This window comes from Falco cherrug, chromosome 13 (assembly GCF_023634085.1).
Source record: "Falco cherrug isolate bFalChe1 chromosome 13, bFalChe1.pri, whole genome shotgun sequence".
Taxonomy (NCBI): Eukaryota; Metazoa; Chordata; class Aves; order Falconiformes; family Falconidae; genus Falco; species Falco cherrug.
In genome coordinates, this window is record NC_073709.1 from 29,715,534 (window position 1) to 29,739,771 (window position 24,238).

The window sequence follows — 24,238 nt, forward strand, 5'->3', positions numbered from 1 at the left end:
TGAGAGAGCCAGTACATGACACCAGTTCCTAAGAAGATACGGAACGAGTAGCTTTAGGGATATTCAAGAGCTGCAGGATGAGCTCTTTGGGACAGGGAGACTCTTTTGGGGTTCATACGTTGCCTACCACCAAGGAGGTCCTGGCCCTGGCTGGCATGCAAGTAGCAAACGTGAATTCCCTTTCCTCTGTGGGACTGGTACCCCCTAAAAAATAGCCCTGTTGAGAAAACACCATGGAAAACTGGGTAAGAACCAGCAGTTAATTCCTGGAGGATATACAGAAGCAGAGAAACAATATCTTTGTTTAGGTTGTGAAGTCTTGTGCTGTGATGTCAGTGTTGGGTGTCAGGGCTGGTCCCCTGCCCCCAATCCAATGGCTTCTCAGTAAAGCAGGAGAGAACATTTAAAAGTCTGAATCTCATCTCAGCTGTACCCTTTAACATTTAGGTAAGTGCTTCTAGCAGTCTTGCAGGAGAGTTGAACCATTTTTCCTTTGTCCCTAACCTTATTGTAACCTATTCAGTGTGAGAATTCTAAAAAAAAAAAACCAACCAAAAAAAAACATGTCAGACCGTATGAAACTACCATAGTTTGCAGTTTCTCTTTGTATAACACTTTCCCTGGTACATCTCACACCCTATAAATCTTCTCTAACCTCTGAGGGAGGACTGGCGTCCTTGATTCACTGTATAATACAGGTATTACTTTTCATATTTCACTCAGAATAATTACACACTATGTTGTGATGCTGTTCTTTGTAGTATCTACAAACAAATGCACACACGTTTTCATCTAATGCTGACCAGTAGCTAGATGGCAGATATTGGAAATTATTTGGTAAAGGGAAAATCTGTCCTGTAATGGAAGTAAGCGTAAATTGGATGCTATTTCCTGCAAATTTGGAACACAAAAACCAGAGGTAGTGGTGTGCAGGGGACAATCAGATGAAAAGACCACATGTAAAATCTCACAAGCACTCTTGCATGGCTGTGCAGAGGCCCAGGCTCTGCTGGACACATCTCGGCTGACCAGGAGGCATTAACTGTTTGGGGATAACCTGGCTCTGAACATGACCCGGTATTCACCTGCGTTCCTGACATGCTCAGCTAAGCCATGGTGTTTCCTTTGGCTTTGCTTTCAGACAATAGAGGACTACACCCTGCAAAAAGGATGATTTGTCCAAGTCAATATTTCTTTTACATTTAAAGGAAGACCACACATATATGAAGTGTTATTTCCCCTTAACATAAAGGCATCTCCCCTCAGAGGCTGGCTGAGCGTGCATGTGCTCACAGGGGCAGTGTCAAAGGGCAGGGGGGGCTGTTGACTTGAAGTTCACCTGTTCTGGCACAATCAGCAACTCACAAGCTTGCTTTCTGCTCAGGTGTACCTATCGCTACAAGAGTAATTGCACCTGATGTTTAAGGACCAGAACAGCTCTTCAAAAATAAATAGAAAAATGATGAAGAGCCCTGTGTTCAAGAGTTGTTAGTCATGTAGTGGCAGAAGGACGTGGCTCTGGGAAAATAAGCCTGAGATAGATCAGCTAAGCCTTGCATAGATTAGTTGAAGTTACTGACATCCTATAGAATAGCTGAGGCTGGAAGAGACTTGTGGAGGTCACATAGTCCTTCGTCCAAGTGGGTTAACCAGAGCAAGTTGCTCAGGTCCTCGTCCACAGTATCACAGGACACCTGCTGATGCAGATACACTGCAGTAGCCTCCCTAATCTCCCTGGTAAGAAATCTTCCTTTTAGAAAACTGTGCTAGCTGGGCTGAATTAATTTGTCTTGGCTGGTGCTCATTTTCACAGAATCTCTAAAGTCATGGATCGCTCCAGCCTGCTCTATTTATGGAGACTGCACTGGGGTGATGTCAAGCATAAGGTACCACAGCTCATTTCTCTGCTGCCAACAAAGACTTGCTTGGTCTGCCCGGGGCCTTTCCGCAGGGAGCCAAAAAGGCTCTGGAAGACTCTTATTTCCCCGTCTTCCCCATAGGAGCAAGACTCCAGAGAGCAGATCATGCCTAGAGGCTCACTCCGTGTGCTTCACCTCTACAATGAGAGTACCAGCCCTTCTCACCAAGGAGAGTGGGGGTTGGTTGCAGCCCAGTTCTGTGTGGATCCTCATCCTCCTCATCCCACCCTGCTCTTCCATAGAATCGATTGGTTGTGTTTGAGTCTACTGTTCAGGAATGTTAGTGTGGGAAATTTCAGTTAAAATGGATACAAGTTAAGCTGCAAAAAGCGTTCCCCGTGGTTTTACTGATAGGGTAAGGCATCTTTATATTCTCCGTTAGGTAAATTATCATGAAAGTAAATATTTTTTTTAATCTGTCTGAATCACCTGAGGGTACCAAAGCCAAAAAATATAAAGCATCATCTCCTAAATATTTCAGATGTTATGTACATGAATAAATGTACATTTACATTAAATGTAAAAGTAATAGGGGCTCAGAATGGCACTCTGTGTTTTACTGGGTGAAGCCAGATCAAGTGCTCACTTGTTTTCCTGCCTCTGCCCTCCCACAGGTTAATTAAGTGTCATTAGTGCCTACCTCAGGGTGCTCTAATTCAGCAGAGGGAAAGCAGCAGGCTAAGGGCAGCGTAAGGTTTCCTCTCTCCTGCCCTGTCCGCGTGCAGCCAAGCACCCACAGTTCAAGGCAAGGTCTCCTCGTCTGTCTTTCTGATCATTTAGCCCCCTTTAAATAAGCAACTTTGATTGTCTTTAGTAGGTACAGTGCTTTACCTTTCATCTAAGAAAGATTAGTGCTTCTGTGAAAACTGTCCTTTAAAAGCAAGAACTGGTCACTGGCTTAGGGTAGCACTGAACAGAACAACAGGGATATAGCCCTGTCACGTTAGGTGCATGAAAGCTGTTAGATTTCCTGAGACAAGGACTACCTAAATAGAAAAGACACTTGAAAGTGGTGGTGTTAACACCTTGATAATGTTACTCTGACACTACAAGAATAAAGTTACAGCTTGAGAATTATTTAGCAAGTGGCCATAAAGCCAGGACTGAATTCTGCCATCCCAAATCATATTCCAGACTCCTGGGTGCAGCACCGCACCTCCGAGCTACAGAGTGCAACTCTCTCATATCCCCTTTAAGTCCCTGCTTGAGATGCTTTGGCTCCTAAAATGCATGCACTGAGTTTTCTGGATTAAAAAAAGGTCTTTTTGTTAGTCTCCTGCATGCTTATCACTGCAGATCTCTGAGCATTTATGTCACAGTTTTGTGTTACGTTCCTATACTACTTAAAAGATAGCTTGTACTTTGGGGTGATATTGGAGGCTGGCACACTTTATTACACTTCCATTTCGGCTGTCTTGATCTGTAGCAAAACCTCTAATTGCTCTGCATCCCCATCTAGCTTTCTAATAAGATTAATTCTGTCTTGTGTCTTGGTAGTCCCTAATTAACATGATTTGTCTTCACAGTTAAGGACTCCAGGGTATCACAGCAAGCTCAGATTCGCTGCTCAGTGAATCTTAGAAGTAGTTAATCTATCCTTCCATGAGCAGAGCAAATGTGGTTAGGTGGCTTCAAAGGGCTAAATGATCAGAAAGACAGACGAGGAGACCTTGCCTTGAACTGTGGGTGCTTGGCTGCACGCGGACAGGGCAGGAGAGAGGAAACCTTACGCTGCCCTTAGCCTGCTGCTTTCCTTCTGCTGAATTAGAGCACCCTGAGGTAGGCACTAATGACACTTAATTAACCTGTGGGAGGGCAGAGGCAGGAAAACAAGTGAGCATTTGATCTGGCTTCACCCAGTAAAACATGGAGTGCCCTTCTGAGCCCCTGTTCTGTGGAAGCTGAGACTGGAGGGGCACGTACGCATGCCACCCACTGTGCCCCACAAGAAAGAGCTTTCCCTGGTACAGACAGTTAAGAATAGACTTTAGTTCATCACTGTATAATTGGCAAGAGCCTCTGTGAAAGCTCTTGAGAATCCATAGCCTTTTCCTCATTATTTTTCCACTGTTACACAGCTCTTATTTCTGGGGGCCTTTAGGAACTGAAGGTTTCGGAAAGCCAAAAATCTTTCCTTACAGGTGGTTTCCTGGCCACTCTGAAATGAGGAGGGGCTCTCTCCAGACATTCTGTTTGTGAAGCTTCCAGGTTTGTAAAGTTTGGATGAAAAACGACATCCAAATAATTTCAATATCAATTAATGGAATGGCTTGAAGTTTGTTTCTGGATGCACATGAAGAAAACTGATTTCTAAAGGTGCTTGAGAACTGTGAGTTAGGATCATAGTCTCAAAAAGAAGAGATATTTTAGTGAAAGGTTGTTTTTGTCTCCTTGGTTCCTTTGTCACTTGGATCCCAATCTCCTGCAGCAAGTGGGTGCAGAGCAGCCTGGGACTCAGCCTTGGCAAAGCACCCAAGCTGGTGTTACTGGGTGGGGAGGAGAGAGGAGCATGAGGTGGAATGAGCACGTGGTTTAATAGTAGATAGTACAAATACAGAAAGTTCTGCGCAGCAGAAGACAGCAGAGAGAAACCAGCAAGCAGAACTGTTCCCACGAAACTGATCTTTTAAGTTGCTGATAAATTACAGAGCAGCAGGAACGCATCCACTTAGGGCAGATGAGTTTATAACACAATGCCCTATGCTGGAAACAGTGGGCATGCCTTTTATTCTCCTTTATGTTTTTGTTATAATTGGAAGCCAATTACATTATTTCTCTCAGTGCTGGCATTTTTAATAAGGATGCAAATTAATTAAAATTCCTCGTTCTATTAGCAAAGAAAAAAAGTAAGCAGAAGCTAGGCTGCAGCGTCTTGGTTCTTTTCATCGCAGTGCCCCTGGCTAGCAGTAGAAGAAGGGACATGGCATTTGGCCTCCCTGGCTCTTTGTTCCCTGTTAGTAACATGCAGACGGCCTGTGGTCTGCTTCATAGCAAACATCTACCTTAAAAACAGCAGAGTACTCCTGGGGAATCGCGTTAGCTTTAACCAAGGCAGTCTAGCTGTGGGCCAGAAGCAAGCCAGATTAGCCTATGCAGAGCTCAAACTGCTAGACTGCTGGCTGTGCCTGGAGGATATCTTCTTTTACATCCAGCAGAGCATCTCTCTATACCACTGCGGTCAGCAGGACAGGTATAATGAGTAGCTATAGTGCTACTTGGACAGGCAGGGATGCTCAAGTGACCCAAACAGGAGCCAGATTTGGATTGGGAAGAAGATGTCTGTTAGTGAGGTACTAGCATTACATCGGGAAGCAGCTGGGAGTAAGTGGCAGGTTGTTGTTATGTTCAGAGTTGACCTGAGCATCAGCTAAGACACTGTGATAAGTGGCAAAGAATTTCTCCTTGTGGCATGTTATCTCGGAAGCGTGGCAAAAGGTGATACTTCTGCAATCTACAATGGGCTTATCTTAAGCAATTAGTTTTCTGTGACTAGTCAGTAGGTATTGTTCGGTGCACCCTTCCCCTTTCCTATGTCTAGGTTTCTGTGTAGCAGTATTTTCCCCCCTTTACTTCTGGGAAATTGTAAGCTCTCTCCAGTGGTTCATACTATTATAAAGCATTATGCAAAGTGTCAGTGGCAATGCTGGGACCACAGCTTTTATACAGGAGGGGAAAAATTAGAGTCAGGCAAGTACAACTTGCAAAAATAATTCAGCAAGTCCTGCCAGAAGTCTGTCTACTTCACCACCATGGATTATGCAGCAGGACTCTGCATCGCCATGCAGCAGGAATTCTCCAATCTCAGATACTTCAATCACACCCTTAATTTTAAGCATCAAGTCAACAGAATTAAACTGTAGAAATGGATTGGAAAACTTCACTCAAGGATTGTGGAATGTCTGGCAGTGGAACAAACTGTACTGCAATCTCACTATTTATGGGTGGCTGCTTTTAAGTGTTCAAAACATTGCAGTGCTGCAGAGCAAAAATAATGCCGACGGTTCCGTGTATAATTAAAGCTTTAGTAAGTCACTTCACCTTCATGCAGCCCCTCCCATGTAATTTAAGATTTTGCTGTGTATTTTTAGCCTTGTAAGTCTGTGAAGTTTGTTGCAGTTAAGTTTTGAAGTTAGTGTTAAAAAACTCTGCATTTTCAGAAGAGTTAACTTTTTCTAAAGCCTTAAATATGAGAAAAATCTCATTTTTTATGCAAAGGCAGTGCTATCTTACTTGCACGTGGGCTGTCTTCTCTAGATGCTACATAAACACTGTCAAGTTCTGTTCTGACCACATGACATAAACCTACTAATAACAAAAGATGCAGAGCTCAGTGCTGGAGCTACAGCAACATACTGAAGCAGTTGTGGTCAGTCATAGGCATATAGTGGGACATGCTGGACATTTTTAATGTATGTAGGGAAACCAGAAAGCTAATCCTATATCCAGCTTGTCTTCTGCAGACTTGGGAGTTGGAACAAATCCTTTGGAGACAAGATCTGCAAGAGCCAGCTCTCACTTGTCAAGTGACTATATTTTTTTTGTCTGTGGCAAGGCCAAAAGGACCTGACAGCACCAGAATTCACTTTGAACATCCTTCTGATATGGAAGGGGAAAATAAAACCAACGTGCTGGCAGTAGCTAAACAAAGCATTTTTAATAGCAGTCCATGGAGGAGAATTCACGAGCTACTCTCCATGGCAACATCTAGGTTCTGTCACGTTTGCTGCCTCCACTCTCTCCTCCTTCCCATTCTCTTGTCCCTTTCGTACCCTTCGGCTCCTGCTGTTCTTGCCCGAGTCCTGCCCACATGCTGTCCATGAGACCTGGCATTTGCAGACGGTCACTGCCACCAAGGTGTCTGCACATCACTTATGTCCCCCACTCTTGCAGCAATGCTTGTTGCATCTGGCCTGTGCCCGTGGGGTTCAGATTTTCAGTTCCAAGAGGTGCTGCCTGGGACCAAGCAAGCCTGCTGTTTTCTAAGCTGTCCAGTGCTCCTGCTCTTCTTCCTCCTCAACTCATCACCTGTCTGCCGTAGCTCCCCTGCACTGTATTTGGCGGGGTAGGCTTTAGCCTGTATGGATACTGGAAGGGGTAAGAAAGCTTGCCAATGGCTATTTAATTAAACTTCAGGCTAAGACCCAAGCTTTTAAGATGTTGGGTCTAAACGACCATTATCTCTAGAAGGAAACCAGGTAATCGCACCAAGTCCTGGCTTCCTTCTGTGGCTGAACTACAAGGGGAAGGATGCAGGGGGACCCACTGACACTCAGGTTGCATGTTCTCTTGGGTGGGACACCTAAACCTTGCTGATGCTGCAGCATTGTGGTGCAGTCTTGCCATCTCTACATGCTTTATATTTCAAGAGAAGCAAGTCCAGCATCCACTAAGAGGTGAGGAATTGCTGTGTAAATGACATCCTCTGTAACCTGGACTAAGCTCTGGGCCCAACCCACAGCAGCAGCACGAGTTCTTCAGCATTCCCGAGCTGCTCGGTGTGAGAAGGCTGCTGGCACCACGGCTGGATGCTCTGCTCCAGGAGCACAGCTGTAGTTGTGTGCAACTGCTGTCAAAGGGAGCTCAACAGCAAGTGGCTCGGCGCCTTCCTTTGCATGGGGCGCCTCCGAGCAAAGCGCGTGGGGGTATGGCCTCCTGGCAAAGGAGAGCGTCTGGCCATGGCGTCAGGCCCAGGTACTCAAGAAAGCTTAGCTCCCTCAGGAGGACACCCTCCAGCCTCCACACCTCCACTTTGGCTGCAGACCGGAGAGATTCACTGCATGCCCCCTGCCTGCAATCACAGCTCTCTGAGGAAGCCGCGGGTGGGAAGAGGAGGCATGGTGGAGACCCTAGCGAGAGCGCTGCACTCATGAACTGCAAGAGCCACAGTAGACCACACACAGGTGCATGAAATGGTCTTCTGAACCAGCCTTTTCTGTTCAGAGAGCTGCAGTAAGCTTGCAAAGAAAGCACTCAGAGGGTTTAGGTGATACACCTATGCTGGCAGGTTCTCTCTGATGCAGCCTAAGCCCTAGTGAGTTCCAGCCAGGTTGAGACTGGGGACGCTGGTGAGGACTCGCACTGGCCAGAACGCTTCCAGAGGGTTTTACTTTGCATCTGTTTTCTCAGGCAAAGGCACAAACAATTCTCTGCTTTAGGAAACGTCAGCAGATAGTCAGCCTGAGTGTTAATGCTTTGCAACTTCATTTTGTTGTGTTGTTAACAGCATCCTTTCCACAGCCCAGCTCTACCCACCTAAGCAGAGGGGAAGGATTTTCAGCACCAGCAGACACAGCTATAGCCCTTTCTTGGGCAAGCTTCAGTAGCTCTCTTTCCCTCATCGTAACCCAAAGGGATACAGCTTAGCACATGGATTGATGCCAAGGATAAGAGGCCTCCACAGCAAACAACTCCTTACAGCTTAAACTAAAGTATAAAAATGAGTTCATGACACTGAGGACCCAAGGATGCCTTGACCAACAGATTAGCACATTCACTGTAATGCTAAGGAAACAAGTGCAATCCTTATTACCCTTCTTGCACAGTTTTTCTGACTCACACAAGCAAGAACCAGCATACCTCATGAATTTTCAGCGCATCCACAACATCTGCCTCATATACCTGCCAACACTGTTTAATGACAGCTAATAATCATTTTACACAAAAAAATTCAAAGGCACATCAGACGTGTCCCCACACAGCACTCCCCTGACACAATACAGCTACACAGCTACATCTCATCCCCACAAAACCCACACTCATTAATTACATCTCCCACTCAATCCAACAGCCTTGCTCCCACAAACACCTCGAATTTCATTCCCCTGTGCTTACCTGCAGCTGTGGGCCACTTGCAGCTTTGCTCCAACTCCTGGGTTGTGACATGGTCCTATTTTTCCCCTCTGGGAGCAGGAAAGGAGGCACCATGCCACTGCCTTATTTACTCCCAGTCCTATAGGGGAATGATCTTAAATGATCTGCAGGCTTGTGGGAAGAGGAAGGGGTATTTCCCAGCCCCTCCCTGGCTCTAGGCTTTTGTAGGTAGGGATCATCATCTCCACATGGTGCCTCTGGCTACAGTAATTTGGGTTCCTGCTCTTCCTCCACCTGTAACAGGACATGGTTTCCTTGCAGCAGAGGTGCTTTCTGTAGTGAAGTTTCAGGTATCTGATGGTCAGTGGGAAGCCCACTAACAAGTTGTCTGTGTGCTCAGATTACTTACACTGTGGTCGTCAGTGTCTCGTCTCCCTCCCATTTGCACCCTGGCTCCATCCAGGCTCCCACTTCTAACGTTTCTGGGAAGGTGCCATCAGGAGTTTCTCACAGCTGGGTCCTCCACATAAAACGTGCCAAGCTCCATGTCTGACTGAAGCTTTTGCAGGAGTGCCTGGGACAGGCTTTCTTGCAAAAACAGGAGAGAAAAACTTGTGTCACGCAGCTTAAGATATTCCATAACACAGTCACTGTTGCACTCAGCGCAGAGGAGGCTGCTCAGGACAGGCTGTGGACTTGACGTCGTGTCTTTCTCCACCCCAGTAAGTGACCCAAACAGTAGTAAACCAGGAGAACTCTCTCCAGGGTGTGAGTTTTTCCTCTAAGAGAAAAAGCCCCACACTATTTCTCTCTCATACTATTATGGTCTGCTCTGTGAGGCCAGTAACCAGCAGGCGATGCTCTTGGGAGGGTCATGGCTGTCAGGGTACCAGCATACACCAGAGACGGGATTTTATCCTGCCTGACAATGGACTGAAGGGGAGAGAAAGGGCAAAGCCCCCTCTGTTGTCTCTCCCTTTATAGTGTTGTCCTACAGGTAATACTTCCTCTTCATGTTCAATGGGTTAAACTGTTAAAAACAAAAAGCCTTCCAAATTTCCTCGTATAAGCTAAAAATACCCCAATTCTGCAGGCAGCAAAAGCAAACACAGGCTCCCAGGGGCTTGCTGTCCTTGCCCAGTACTGTGTGGGTGCCCAGCTAGCTGACACTGCTCCAAGTGACGCGAAATGAGTCAAAAGAGCAAGCTCAGCTTCCCATCCCCTCCTAACCTGGCTGCACATGGTGCCGTCACCCTCTGCCCACCAGCTGGTCCAGGAGGGCAGCCCCCAGCTCCCCCCTACCCTGCCCAGCCCCTGGTGCTTGCTGGCTGCCAGATGGGCTGCGTGGCTCAGCCGCCTGATTGCAATGGGCCCTGGTGCCCCATGAGGCTGAAGGAACAGACTCAGGTAGCGTAGGACATCTCTCCACCATCTCCCCTCTCTCTCCAAAGAGGCTGTATTCATTCATGATTTAGCATAATCCCAGGTTTTACTGCGTTTTGGGTATTTTTCATCGGGAAGCTGTAAGAAATGTTTGATCTAATTTACTTATCTCATGTTTTGCTGGCATAACCGTGGGGGCTTTTAGTTGACATCTGCTTGCAAAGTTAGGAGTTTGTGCTTGCTGGTTACACTCCCAGCCTGAGACCTTTTTTGACGGCTGATTTATTTGGCCACCATCATCCCAGCTGCCGTTTGCATACCAAGTTTATGATTTCCAGGCTATAGGTATTCAAGTGTCTGAATGTCTGGTCAGGCAGGGAAATGGTTCAGTGCCCCAGCTATGACACAGCCGGGTGGTATCAGCAGATACAGCTCGCTTGCCTTCCTCCTCCCTCCTCCTCCTCTCTGCTTCCAGATGCAAATGCTTCCATATTCGGCAATGTGTAACTATGATGGCTTCTTAAGGGGAAAACATCTACCTTGGCAAATGCATTCAAGACTCTTCTGCTTCACATTTTAAAGCATATGTGGACTAGAGGAAAAATACTCCCATTTTATGCCTGCTGGCACATCTCTAGTCCTGTATTTAAAAATGCCAACAACCTCCCAAAGATTACCTAATCATAATTAATAATAAAAAAAAAAGCATTGGGAATGGAACGGAAAATGAATTGGCTGCCATGAGTAGGAAAGTGGCCTGAAGAGGGAATCAGAAGCCAAGGTTCATGAGATTGTAATCCTAGTTTCTGTATTAATTCCCTGTCCAGAGAGGTACGCTTACCCTCTTTGTTTGCTTTATTCCTTTCTGAATGGGACTAGACATTAGCTTAGTCACTGTGGTGTTTAGGGGATTAATTAGCTAATTCAGCACCTCGCTGTAATGATGTAAAAGTCTTAAAAGCTTCACTGGAAGGATTTGAAGCTGTAGCTTAAGAATTATTGCTCATTTATGACCTTTTTTGTAACACATCTTGGAGAGTTAAAGGTAAGGCAAGAGGAGAAGATTTTCATTTTCATTTTCATTTTAAAAAGAGACATGCATTTCCATTTGGCAAGACTTTGCCTCCTGATGGGAAAACATAAACACTCAGTCTCTGATCTTGCCTCAATCCATATTTAATCTCAGAGAGTGCTGTTGGTGTAACTTTGCAGACAACGGTTTCAGGAAGCATGGGGGAATATCCCAGGCTTCCTTTTGCTTTGGAGAAACAACAAAGGAAAAAAAAGGTGGGTGAAGCAGGGCAAAGATCTCACATAAGCCCACGTGGAGGACACAAAAGACATGGAAGACAAAGCCACAGAGCAGAAGACAGCCTTTTAACAAGCGACAGGGAGAATTATACAACATCCTTTGGGATTAAAACAGTTTCCCCTTTTCCTCTGTGCAGGCCCTTTTGTTTTGGTGGACAAGGGGATGAAACCCTGCCTGTAAAAGCCCAGCAGTCAGGGGACAAAGCCCGGGGGGATTTCTCACAGGGGAGAAGACGTGCCCCTGTGCCTGCGGGTGATGCTCTGCAGCAGGGCTGCCTCCCACCGCCCCAGCAGCGCTCACCCACTCCCCTCCGCAGCTGCTCAGTGCCCAGCTTTGGCGTGTGGCACGTGGAGCGGGTGGGAGTACGAAATTGGAACGAGCCAGCGGCAGGAAGACAAGCGGGGTTTTAGGAGCTGGTGGAGTGTTAGGAAGATGCTGGAGTTGAAGCCTGCAGAGGATGGTGAGATTAAAAATAGGCTGTAGCCAGCCTTCCCCAGCATTTTGGCATCTTAACTGCCTGTTATCCTTGTGACCCACTGAAGAAGAGGCGGCGATGGATGAGATTATCTCTTCCACCGCCCTGGCAGTGCAGGAGGAAATGGTATTTTGCTCCTAACCAGGTTGTTCTCTCTCTGTCTGGTGAGGTCTTCTGGAAGGGTGTAAAGTGAGTGTTTCTTCCCCATCTTCAGTCAAACCAAGGGACTCCCTCCTTCCCTTGAGTTCAAGGCGCTTGTGTGCATTGAAGATGTGCTCATTCATTCACATCTTACAGGGTGTTTGGAGGCTTACATCCTTTGATAGGAAAAAGGGCAATTCTTGTAGAAATGATTGGACATCGTGCTTCAGGATTTTTGATTCAAGACAGTCATTAAAGAAGGCATTTCACAGAGCTACATTATCCAGTGGAATCCACATTACACTGTTGTACCTATCTTAGCAACGCTGTATTTATATCAAAAAAGGCCAAAGATGATCTGTAAGGTTAAGAGGTGTTGAAATGCATACTTAGATCAGCTGACTGAACCTCCTGGTCAACAACTTGTACATTATATGGATCAGAAACAGTTTCTTCTGCTTTTTGCCTGTGCTTTGTATTTCTGCAGATTAATTGCGGGGCAGACAAGGCTTCCCTGAGCTGCAGGTTTCAGCTAGCCATGGACCCAGGGTACCAGCTGCGAGTAAATGGTCAGGCTTGTCCAGTGTGGTAAACTGAGGATGGATCTTTGTAAAGGCTACAGTGGTGTAGTTTCCAACCCCCTCCGGCTTGAACTTTCCTACACGAACAAGATCCCCCATCTGAATTGTTTTAGGAAGTCTGAAGGGTGTTTGCATGTTTTCTAAGTTGGGCTCAAGCAGAGCCAAGGGCTGCAACACCGAGTCGCCTGGCTCCAGCACTGCTTTAGCTGCTTCTGCTTTGTTAAAACATGCTTTTAGGTAACAGCTTGGGACTGGGGAACGTGCCATCCAAAGATGCAGCACCCCTTTTCTTTGTGTGTGCTCCTTCTAGAGCAGTATTTGTTAATAGTAACAGATGCCAGACCCATACAGCTTTCCAGAGCTGGTCCAGCTCTAACTCTGGGTGCAGCTGTCACTTTTAGAGCTTCTGTGTAGTAAATGTTCTTACCAAGATCCGAGCCACCAGGCAGGAAAAAGGTAGACTAGCATTTCCACAGACACACAGCACTTCCTTGTAAACTGCCTACAGTGCATAAATGGTGACTGTTGGGTGGGGGGAAGGAACCAAAACCCAAAGAGTGTGTTTTCTGTCCTGGTTCTCAAGTATACATATTGTTGTAATTCAATGGGAGACAGTAGCATGTTTGAGTGTGATGTGGCTGTGCCTCCATTTGTCCTCCTGTAAAGAGTTCCCAACTTTTCAGCACTGCAGTGGGAGCACAAGAAGTGGGATGCTCTGAGAAGTGGGTCTAAGGGAAGGAATTTGGCACAAAGCCATGGTTTTCATGGGGCATTTTGTTGCTGCTCTCTCCTTAGGAACATTTGTATCTGCTTTCACCGTGCTGTGCGGAGCCCGGACCGACCTCCCCGACAGGCACATGTGTTGTGTCTTCTGGCTGAACATTGCTGCTGCTCTGATTCAGATCCTGACGGCGATCGTGATGGTTGGCTGGATTATGAGTATATTTTGGGGGATGGACATGGTCATTCTTGCAAGTAAGTACAGGGCACTCGCAGCCCTCAACTCCTCCTCTCTGTGGCTGTGTTGCTGGGTCCCAGCTAACACCCCTGCAAGCCACTGGACTGCACTGTAGGGACAAGAGCCACAGGATGGGCTCTGCAAGTCCATGAGAAACACAGTAGGCAGAGGAACTGCTGGGAGGCAGTTGGGATGGGCCCTGGGACACATCTGGACAAGCCTCCCATTGCACCACATGGGTTAGAATCTTCCTTTCCCCTTTATAAAATGAAAAGTGCAGGAAGGGGGGAGGCCCCCAGCGCTGTGAAGTTTGCTGTCTGGAGCCCGTTCTGCTCTGGTTGCATCCATGTACATATTTAAACAAAAAAGCCCTTTCTCCCTCACAATTCTGGCTGCATCTCTCGAGTTAGTGAGACCTTTCTGTGAGATCTGTTCTGCTTTCAGATAGCATGCAGGGCAAGCTGTCCACAGAAAAGCCCTGGGGGCTCTCCTGGACCCTCCCCTTTCTCCCCAGAATACATCTACCCAAAGGCTTTTTGTCACGTTTCACATCAAGTTCTTAGGCTGAGCAGGACTGCTTAGCTACTTACTGCCGGAAGGATTTCCCCTACACCCTTTAAGAAGCCTCCAAAACATTAGTCTAGGGAAAGAAGAGAGGAATTGTTTTAAAACATACATAATTTAGGCCACCCAGTTAATATATATTACCAGTCTAGAATACAGGTTCTGTAACTATCCACTAAAGACTTACTGGTGTAGAAGTTGTGTTGTATCTGTTTCATACCACCTGTATCATGTTGCAGAGAAGCAAGGTGACAGCCTCACCTTGCCTCCAAAGCCAGAATCAGCCCACAGCTCAGGGTGCCGACTGTGTCTGCAAGACCCCACTCCCTTTCCAAAGGCTGGTGGGCATTGCCCCAAACCAAACAGGTCTGAGATCCTTCAGGCTGGCAGGGCAAGTGGTTCCCAAAGCAAGAGCTTCTCCCAGAGAACATCTTATCAGCAGCTTTTGCTTTTTGATTTGAAGGGGCTCCACACTGTCATCTCCGGTGATGACATCTGTGGCTGCACGACAGAGGAGGAGAGAGGATCTCAGGAAATGGCCAGGCACCTGTCTGAAGATGAAATGGAAGAAACAGAAAAAACAAAACCAGCAGGCAACTAGTGCACATCTTCAGCTGCCAAACCCAGGGGTTAAACCCTGTCGTCAAACCACCTGCTAATTTCTGAGCCAGCATCAATTTACAGGCCGAGTTAAGAGCAATCCCCACGCAGAGCAAACGATGGATATTAAAAACCTGAACATAAGTGAGGTAAAAGGCTTTCCTCAGGATGAAGGCAGCTGCCCTGTTTTTCCCTGCAAACCACTTGCCAAGTTTCCTCTCAGATGCACCCACAGAGCAGGGGTAGCCAAGTTATTTCTGAGGATAAATTGTGAATCAGTGTACATCTGTGATGTGTCTTTAAGAACCTGCCCGATCTGTGTTTAATCCCATAATTAAGTGTTCATAGTCATATGCTCTTCTGCTGTTCCTCTGCTGGACAGCCTCCATATGCAGTTTGCTGTTTTGCAGGACCTGGTTCTGCAGTTGTGGGGAGAGGCAAGAAAGCATCTATGCAGAGAGAACGCTACAGCTGAAACCATGACTTGCTTTTCTCCGTAGTCCTGTTCATCTGTGTCCTCCGGGCAGAGGGGCTGGGGCTCAGGAGGGTCTTCCTGCTTTTCCAGTTTGGTTGCTGGGCAAAGCCATACAGCTTGGAAGTATCACCCTGAAGCTGTTCCCCACACCTGGCTGGAGCCCACTGGTTTGGGAGGCAGAGGGTGGGTGAACAGTGTGTTTGGGGGGGCCAAGAGGTCCCCGACCACAGCAACAGCATTTCGTCCTGGCCACTCTGGTGGCAGTAGCAAAGGGTGAGAGGAGTCAAAAGTGTCTTATGTTAACCAGCTATATGTCATTCACCAAGTTGCAGCCCTTGGCAGTTTCTTGCTGTCTTGTTAAATAGCTGGGGTTTAAGTTTATTTACCATGCAGAGAAAAAAAATGGCAAAATGAAGCAGCTCTTGGTTGATGGAGAATAAAAGAAAAACCTCATTTTTCAATCAAAACAAAGAACAGAACTGATCGATTGCTCCCAGCTGGATCAAACAGCCCTGTCAGACCAAAAATAGTTTGTTTTTTCATGCTTAAAAAAAAAAAAAGGTAATAACTTTAAAAGGAAACAATGTTTCAAATGCAAGAAATAAGACATTTCATTTGAAAACACTGCCAGGAAACAGTTTGCTTTGGTTGGGCGTTGTTTGTGTGCAAACAAGCTCTGATGCACTGGGCAGAAATTGTACACCAATGCAAGTTGAATCTGCATGCAGGTGGGAAATAGTTAAAGAACATGAAATTGCTGCCCACCTCCAGTCTTCCTCTCCTTGAAATGGCTGATTCCATGCATCCCTGTGAGGGTGCCACACAGTTTTGATGGGCTGGAGGCAGGGCACAGCAGGTGGTGTCTGAGCTGATGGAGGCTAGCAGTGAGAAGGGTGGGAAGCCACTGGGGTTCAGGGTCTCCGCTCCGGCTTTCCCTGAGGGATGAGTGCCTTACTCCCTGGATCAGGGCCTGTCCGTTAGCCGGTAGGGAGCTGGGTGGAAGTTAGGGAGGCTCGTTACAATATTTCATCTTCTGGTGGTAATCCTCAGCCGTTAAAAGGGGGAGCCTGCTCCAAGGAGATAGCTTGGGGGATAACGTCATACCGTCTTTAATGAGAGGAAAAGGAGAAGAATTACAGGCCAACCCGGTATACTTCAATTCCAGGAAGAAGTTATCAAACAAGTGACTTGCATGCAGTTAGAAAATAAAAAGAAACAAAGTCAACCTGGGTTTGTCCAGAGCAAGCTGTGTCAGACTGGTGTGGTACCCCTCTGCGGCAGAGGGATGCAGCGACGGTCAGCCATCCCTCTCGACTTGCAGGCGCTGATGCCCTCTCACACAGCCTTCCTACCAGCAAACCAGGGAGATGTGGCTTGGGTGAAAATGCATTTGAGAACTGTTCTCTAAATGCATTTTCCTCAACTGGAGAGGTACAAGGAGAGGTGTGTTGAAAGGTCCCTCCTGAATCAGCTCTGTTCAGTATTTTCATTCATGGCTTGATGATGGGCTGGTGAGGGCACAGGGAGGGCAGCAGGCAGATCCAAGCAAGCCAAAGAACCGGCCTGAAAAAAATAACGCTGCTCAGACACTAAGAAAGGATTAATCAACTGCATAAATACACGCTAGGGAACAACTTGTTTTTCAGAGAAGGATGTAGTGGCTGCAGTGAGTCACAAGCTGCACAGGAGTACATTGCTGTGGAGGGAACAAACACCGCCCAGGCAGGTAGGAGCAGAGCCTGTAGGACATTCATTAGTCTCCTCACCTTTCTTGGCCCACATAAATCTGCAGTGAGGCTTGTACTTCTTGTGGACAACCAGGAGAGAGCCCAGAAGACTGTGAGACAACAGGCAATGAAGAGGTTTGGTGGGCTAGTAAATGTGAGAGGGCAGCAGTTTAGCCTAAGGTAGACTGAAATAACAGCAGGAATGATCAGTGTGGAAATTAGGAGACATTTTCCCTCTAGTCAGGTGAAAATGCAGAAGAGATGGCATGGCAAAATCTGCCCTCTCTGTCACAGGAAGACCCCAAGAGCAGGTAGACCCATGTCTGTCAGGAGCAAGGTGGGACACGGGAGGAGACTGACTCATCTCAGGGGGTCCCAGCCAGCCCTCATCTCCTCTAAGGTGCCCTTTGGAGGGATATATCCCAGAAGGAAATTTAATTGAATGCAGTTTTGCTGTCACACAATTACTTTTGGCAGCACAATGGCACGGGGCATTTTCTCTGCTAATTTAAATGAATTGCCAGCTGGCCCCATTAAACACCACAGATACCTTCTTTAAGCAGCCATATGGCTTTGGGAACAGTCCTTCGCTTTACCTGCTGTCTGAAGGCACAGGTAGATTAAAAGGAATGACTTAATTATTTTGCAAAAGAAAAAAGAATAACCTAGACTCTCCCCTTGCCACTGCAAACATCAGCTGCCCTGTGGGTGGCTGGGCAGCCTCAGCACGGCCACAGGGATGAGGCACGGAGCTGAGGCAGAACCGAGCTAATTAGCTGCCCAAAGCCAACTGGAAAATGAGCCTCCTAAGGCTCTCCGAGCAAGTTTCCCCTCTGCTAAAGGCACACCTTGTCCCCAGCCCACACAGCACATGACTTCGTTAGCTGCGTTGGGTGGAATGAACACAGAGGAACGGCCTTTCCAGGAACTCCCTAGCTGCTCAGAGCTCGTTACAAAAGGGTTTGTCCCATTTCTTGGCAGAAATAGCACAGAAATCAATATAGTGATGTCACGCTGAGGGGGCAGAGGGGATGGGAATCAGGGACTGCTTGTCCAGGCACTGTTTCACCTCTAATGAACACAGCCAAGAAGTCGAGCTGGGTTTCTGAAGGAAACGGGTGCTGGCCTCTGAATTAACGACTTGCATGGCTGTGCCTGTGAGCCAGCAAAGTTGCTGTCACCTGTGGCTTCACAGGACAGGGACTCCTGCTGCAGTGGGCAGCTGACTCTCGGGGACTGCTTGCCAGCTGGTAGTAAGAAGTTACCTGTAATCATGCTGTCCACTTGTCACTCCTTTGCTAATTACAGCACTCAGACCTTGCCAGGAGCAGTAGCAGATGATTGCATGGTTACCGTAGGCTCGAGCTGCAAGGGACTTTGGAAAGCATCGCCGACCCCCTCTTCTCTGCAGGACCCCTGCCAGGGCAGGTAACGCAGCTGCCCTGGGAAGGAAAGGGAGCAGAAAGTGCTTGAGACACTTGGAAGAGAACGACATCCTAAACCAGCTGGGCACCCTTCATGAGATGAAGGAAATTGTGAGAACAATTTACCTGCTTAAGACCTATTATGATGTTTTGGTGTTTTTTTTTTTTAAAACATCTAACTAGATCCCCAAACTATGCCTGAGGAAATGAGTTAAGATGCCTTTTTTTGCAGTTTCCTACCAAACGCTGCAGTAGGGTAAGTTCTTAAAACACCGTAGGAATGTTAAATACCACCAGGGTTTGCAGCACCCTGCTGGGCTGAGGCACACGATGAGTTACCTGTGGGCACAAACTCCACAGCAAAACCAACCTGCCAGAAAGCTGTCGGGTGTCGTTCTCCCAGCTCTCGGACTGTGAAGAGCATGCCAGGTGCTGTCTGGTGCCCCGTGATGTCTTGTTTGTTGCCTTCCTTCAGCAGTTCCCTTTTGGTCAAACCCATGAAGTGGCAGTGTCACGGAGGAAAGTGCTGGTGGGAGCATCGCTCAGAGATGTTAGTCCATCCAGCCTGTCTGGCTTCGGGCTGGTGAGCTGGAAAGCAGATGAGGATTCCCCCATCCTCTTTAAACAAGAGCCCCAAATGAAAAAATCCTCTTCAAGTACAAGGATTTTAAGTAACATTTAGCCCTGGTGTCAATATCTGATTAGGGCAGCTGTTCTCCATTTACTCTGCAGCCCCAGTTTATTCATTCTTTTCTGGTTCTCCATGTGTTTTGAATATATTGTCTACAGTTACATTTCTCCCTCTCTCTTTCTTTCATGTTCCTTTGCCTCCTTTTGTTCACCATCAAAGTTTCACAAGGTAAGTTTGTTTCTGTTCTTCCTCCTCCTCCTCGCACCCCTTGGCAGCTTCCCACAGAGAGCTGCGAGCACTCGGCCAGGGCAAGCTGCCTGGGATTCGCCTTGGCTGGTGGTGCTGGTTCCCAGCCCCCATTCAGCCGTGTGCCTGTACGTACGTGTGTCTGTCTGTCTCTGTGTCTGTCCTGTGGCCACACAGCCATGGGGACGTGTTCTCCACCTAGAGCTGAAATGCCCCTTGGGCTGCCCCAAGGGCACCCCCAGAGCAGGGCAGGGACCCGTTTCAGCCTCCAGAGCATCCTCAGGCCACCCTCTGCGTGAGCCCAGTCCATCCCAGTAGGACAGCCTGTGCACAGACTGGTTTCTTTTTGCCTGACTCTTACTTGCAATGGATTACAGAAGTGGTGCAAGCTCAAGCAGACTTGATTCAATCAGTGACAGAGCTGCGCCTTAACTGTATTGCAGGCATACTAACATAAAGCTGCTTCATGCAGAGCAGCTATTCCTGTGCAAGAAATGCAATAACTATTTTCACGTATAAACTATTCTGTAAGTTGTCTGAAGTATTTTAAGAAATAATCTTAGCATAGGACAGGTCACCTTTCAGCTTAGTTTGGTCATGGAAGAAGAGATACAGACTCTGCCACTGTAACTGCCTTCCAGCCAGCTCCAGAACTGATAGCAGGACTGAAAGGATTGCTATTACATCTTAATAAGAATTTGCTACACAAGCAAGTTACTGTAATCATAACCTAGCTTGCTGACTTTAGCTAAGGATTTATGGCATGCCCCAACTCTCTGGTCCCTGTAGTTGTTGTTGGTTGTTTTTTTTTACTGTGCTCCCTAAACACGTTAAACTAATGCTGTAGACAAGCCCGTATTACAGATTTCCAACCAGGTCATCTTGCCTTCAGAACTAACTCACACTTAAAACACAAACGTATAAAAAAGTCATCATTTTTTCCCCCTAGAAAAAGCTGTTTGAAAGAGGTGAGAGTCTTTCTTTTCAGCTGCACACAATGGGCAGCAATGCAGTGCAGGGTAATGTGTGCTGGTAAGTGTCATTAATCTCTTCCTCTGTATCTTGTGCTCATTTAGCAGCGGGAGATACAGGCTGCCAAGGCTGGGTGAACACTTGGATTTTTCCAAAGTTCATTTGCTGGGGCCAGTCCTTAGTTCAGCAAGAAGTCCTTTAAAGATAGGGGTTGTGGCACCTGCTGGCATTTTGCATTCAGCTTTAAGGGACTTATTGGAAAAAAGTATTAATAATTATCAATGGAAAAGTGTTTGAAGAGCTAAGCATTCTTCTGAGATGTGGCATTTCATACTCATTTGAAATTCAAAATACAAAAATGACAGGCTACTTATGTTAAACAAAGGGAAAAAATCTCCACATTTTTAAAAGGTTTCTAGTTGAAAATCTTTGCTATTGCAGGCAGTGCAGGTAAAGGCCAGTTCATCTGCTCCTTTAAAAAGGAGATCTTTTGCATTGATACTATCTTAATCTCAGCTTCTCTTAAAAAGAAAGCGGGTGAAGCTTTTGTTGCAGGCATTGCAACCACCTAGGAAAATGCCAAAAAACCCCTGTATTTTTCTCTTTATCCTGTGTCAGCATGAGCTGTGGGTGCTCTCCTGTTGCCCTTCCCCGCCCATGCCCCCCAGGAGGGAAGGAGCTGTCCCCTATGGGATTTGCAGCCTCCCCACAACCACTATATGTGGCACAGGAAATAAAGTGGGGTGCCATTCCCCTGGGAGCTGTGATGAGCAGCGGGACAGACTGCTTTAGTCCTTGCAGCATCCATGTGGCTGCAACACAGCAGGGCCAGGTGTCTGCAGAGGCCAAGCATGAGCCGCACAGAGCCCTCGTGGTCCTTGCTGCCTTGGTAGGGAGGTGCATTAAACCTCATGGCTAGGGGAAGCGGGGAGAGGGTGGAGGAGGAGGGATCCGTGTAGTTTCCCAGTGCGATTGATTTTGCTGCTGAACAGCTCAGTTTCCTCCAGTCCCACCAGACAGCTGCTGTGCCCCACCAAAAGCACCTGTAATTCTGCCGGGCTGGAGCAAAGCAAGTGCATAACGAGGCATATCATTAGGGAAAGGGCCCACAGAGGCATCCTGAAGTCTGTGTTTGAACCCTGACATGTCAGCCTGTGATTAAAGGCATCCCCTTGCTCCTCCAAGAGATGTTTGTTCACCTCTGCAAACCGCAGTGCAAATTGGTTGCTGCTGGAGAGCTCTGTTAGCAAAAGCCAGCATGGGAACAAAAAGGCAGATAAAGGAAACCAGCCTCCTCCTACCTGGCAGTCCCCTGGAAGGACGAGGTTCAGCCGTAGATCACAAGTAGAGATGTGATGTGTCGGATGCATGATAAGTGCTGCCAGGTCAGCGCTGGGGAACAGCAGTATGTAAGGCATACATTTCCCCTACATGGCAGAATTAACACGCTTCCTCAAAGTTTTAGCTTATTGGACTGTAGCGGCATTGGTGGCCGCCGGTACCTCCTGTGCCTTTATGGGCAATTCAAGCAGACAGGCCTTTGCCCACGCCGGTGGCTGGCAGCACGGCTGGCTGCTGGCAGCCACATCGCTGTGCCTGGGAAAGCACGTGCACCCCGTGCCTGCACCGGGCAGGCTACAGCTAGACAGGATGGCTTGCCGGGCCGAGCCTGCCCCAGGGGGAACGTGGCAGCCCCCTATTTTCCCACATGGTTTGCCACTCCTGGTAAACCAGGCTCGTGGCTCACTTGAGCCTCGCCAAGGGTCCTCGTTAGGAATTAACACTAATCATGTTGCCTTCCCCTCCCTCCCCACAGGCTACAAGGAACAGGGGATCCCACAGCAGCTGTAGTGGCTGGGACAAGTGTGGTCAGAGAAACACGGCGAGAGATTTCCTTTGGCAGCTGCAGGCTGTGGACATTTTCATTACCCTTTGTCTCTCTTCTTCTTCCTTTTGTTTTGTTTCCTTCTGTTTGAACCTGGTTCACCTGCCCATCCAGCGGAGCGGAGGTGCAGAGCGACCGACGGAGACTTGCACTGATCAGCGGAGATGGGGCAAGCACGGCGTGGCTTAGGACTGGTCCCGGCCAGCATGCGGTGGGCAGCTGATGATGACGAGGAGGGTGCCAGGAGAAGGAAACACCCTTGGCGAAGGTGGCACCTGGGCAGGCAGCTGAGCCGGGGGAGCGGGAGACGCTGCTTTCTCTCTCCTCCCAGAGGAAAGTAGCTGAAGACATTTCGCTTCCTTTTTACGCTCACCATTAAAGGAAACTGGCTGTGAACGACAAATGCCAAGGAGCTATTAATAGATACATGTACAGTATGTAAAAGCAAACCAGTGGTACTTTTTCCCCACCCTGAGAGTCCATCCTTGACTGCTTTGTGGTAGTGGAGGGCTCAGCCCAGCCTCCTCTGCTGTCTCTGTATATACGATGCTCAATGAAGCTCTGTCCTTGCAGATGTCTCGAGAAATGTGCTTGCTGTAAATCGTATTGTACTGCTGAACGACTGGGGCCATCCCCTGCTCCCATCCACCGGCACCATGTGAAGACCAGACCTCCTGCCAGCCCCTGGGGAGACTTTATCTAGCATGGGACTGGTGCCCCGCAGCACCTTGCCTCTAGGGTGGTGGGTACAGCCACGTGCTGCCAAAAGCTTCTAGTGTAAGACAATACTGGGGGAGCCAAAAAAAAAAAAAAAAAAAAAAAAGGCGACTTTTCCTCCCCTCCCCATGAAAGGGACTTGCTGGCAGCATCTCCGTGCTTTGGAAATGGATCCCCTTACAGCGTGCTGCGTGCTCCTGGCTGAAGCAGCATCCCTGCTCTGCTTCCCCGGGGTAAGTGCCCAAAGCAAGAGCAGCCTGACCTGGTGTTAGCCAGGGGCTCAGTAGCAGCTGCAGCTGGAAAGCCTGTGGCCACATGGGGTAGGGCTGTGTTTCTGTGGCTCGAACACACCATGTGCAGGGCTAAGTTGGGCATCCAGGTGGAGCGACCCCGCTGGTCCTGGGTGGTGTTTCAGCAGGGCAAGGGGAGCTCAGCCAGGGAGGGGGACATGGTGGCAGCCCCCTGCTTGCTTTCCCACTCCAGAAAGGAGGAGCCCTGCTGAAAGTGGGCAAAATCAGGCTGCTCCCAGGGTCCTCCCAGTGAGATGAGCTCCACACAAACCTGCTGCCAAAACTGGGAGCCACCTGAGCACGATGGAGCTGTGGCCTGCTTCCAGCCCATCACTCGTGCAGAGAGGCAGCTGGTGGGCAAGGGGAGAGCAGCAAACCCTGCTCCCCTACAGGCCTCTCCTAGCATGATGGTTTGTTAAGGCAGGTTTTAATTTTCCATGCGGATCAGATCCTGTCAGTTAAAATACCTCCTGCTGCAAAGAGGGCTGAGGTGTCAAACAGCAGCAAGTGCCCCTGAGCACGTCTCCTCGCCTGATCATCTGCAGGCAGAAAGTGTGGGCCACCTGGCTGTTCTCTGCACTGTCTGTCCAACCCTCAGAGGCATCGCAGGGGCACATCGAGCAGGACAGTACGCCTGTCTGTGAGCCCCCAGGTGTTTGCACCCGCAGGAAACATGGCTTTGCCTCCCCACAGCCCCAGCTCTCCTGATGGCTGGACACCTGCTGGCTTTAATGCCAGACCTTTCCTCCTGGAAAGGTTCCTACCCGCCCAACGCCCACACTTTGCTGTGAGCCCACAGGCTGTGGAAAGCAGGCACTGGTACCTCTCTGCTCTCCCAGCTCAGCAAGCCCTTCTCCAGGGCTAGTGATAAAGCATCACTGATAATCACAGTCCCAGCTAACTTGTGATGGGACAGGACCCATCCAAACCATGCGCGTTTACCCGGCACAGGCATCAGACCTGATGACAAACTTTTTTCACCCCACCCTTTGATGACAGCGCACCATAAAAAAGCTTTGGGCTGCCTGAACAGGAGAAAGGGGCTGAGAGTCAGAAGCCTTGGAAGCACCAGCCTTTGCTGCGAGATGGGAGACTCTCAGCAGCCTTAATCAGGAGAGCAAATGGAAC

At 48.1% G+C, this 24,238-nt stretch overlaps 1 protein-coding gene across 2 annotated transcripts in view; it reads left to right on the forward strand.

Moving 5' to 3' along the window:
- STUM (stum, mechanosensory transduction mediator homolog) overlaps positions 1 to 22,689 on the forward strand; it is a 44,543-nt gene extending 21,854 nt beyond the window's left edge. The window contains exons 2-3 of one of the 2 annotated variants that reach the window (XM_055725990.1): positions 13,417 to 13,596; positions 22,218 to 22,689. In XM_055725990.1, coding sequence (XP_055581965.1) covers positions 13,417 to 13,596; positions 22,218 to 22,258 — 221 coding nt within the window. In that variant the 3' untranslated portion in view covers positions 22,259 to 22,689. Of the gene's footprint in view, positions 1 to 13,416; positions 13,597 to 22,034 lie in introns of both variants that reach the window. The other variant, XM_055725991.1, reaches the window with a different exon arrangement.
- The last annotated feature ends 1,549 nt before the right edge of the window (positions 22,690 to 24,238 follow it).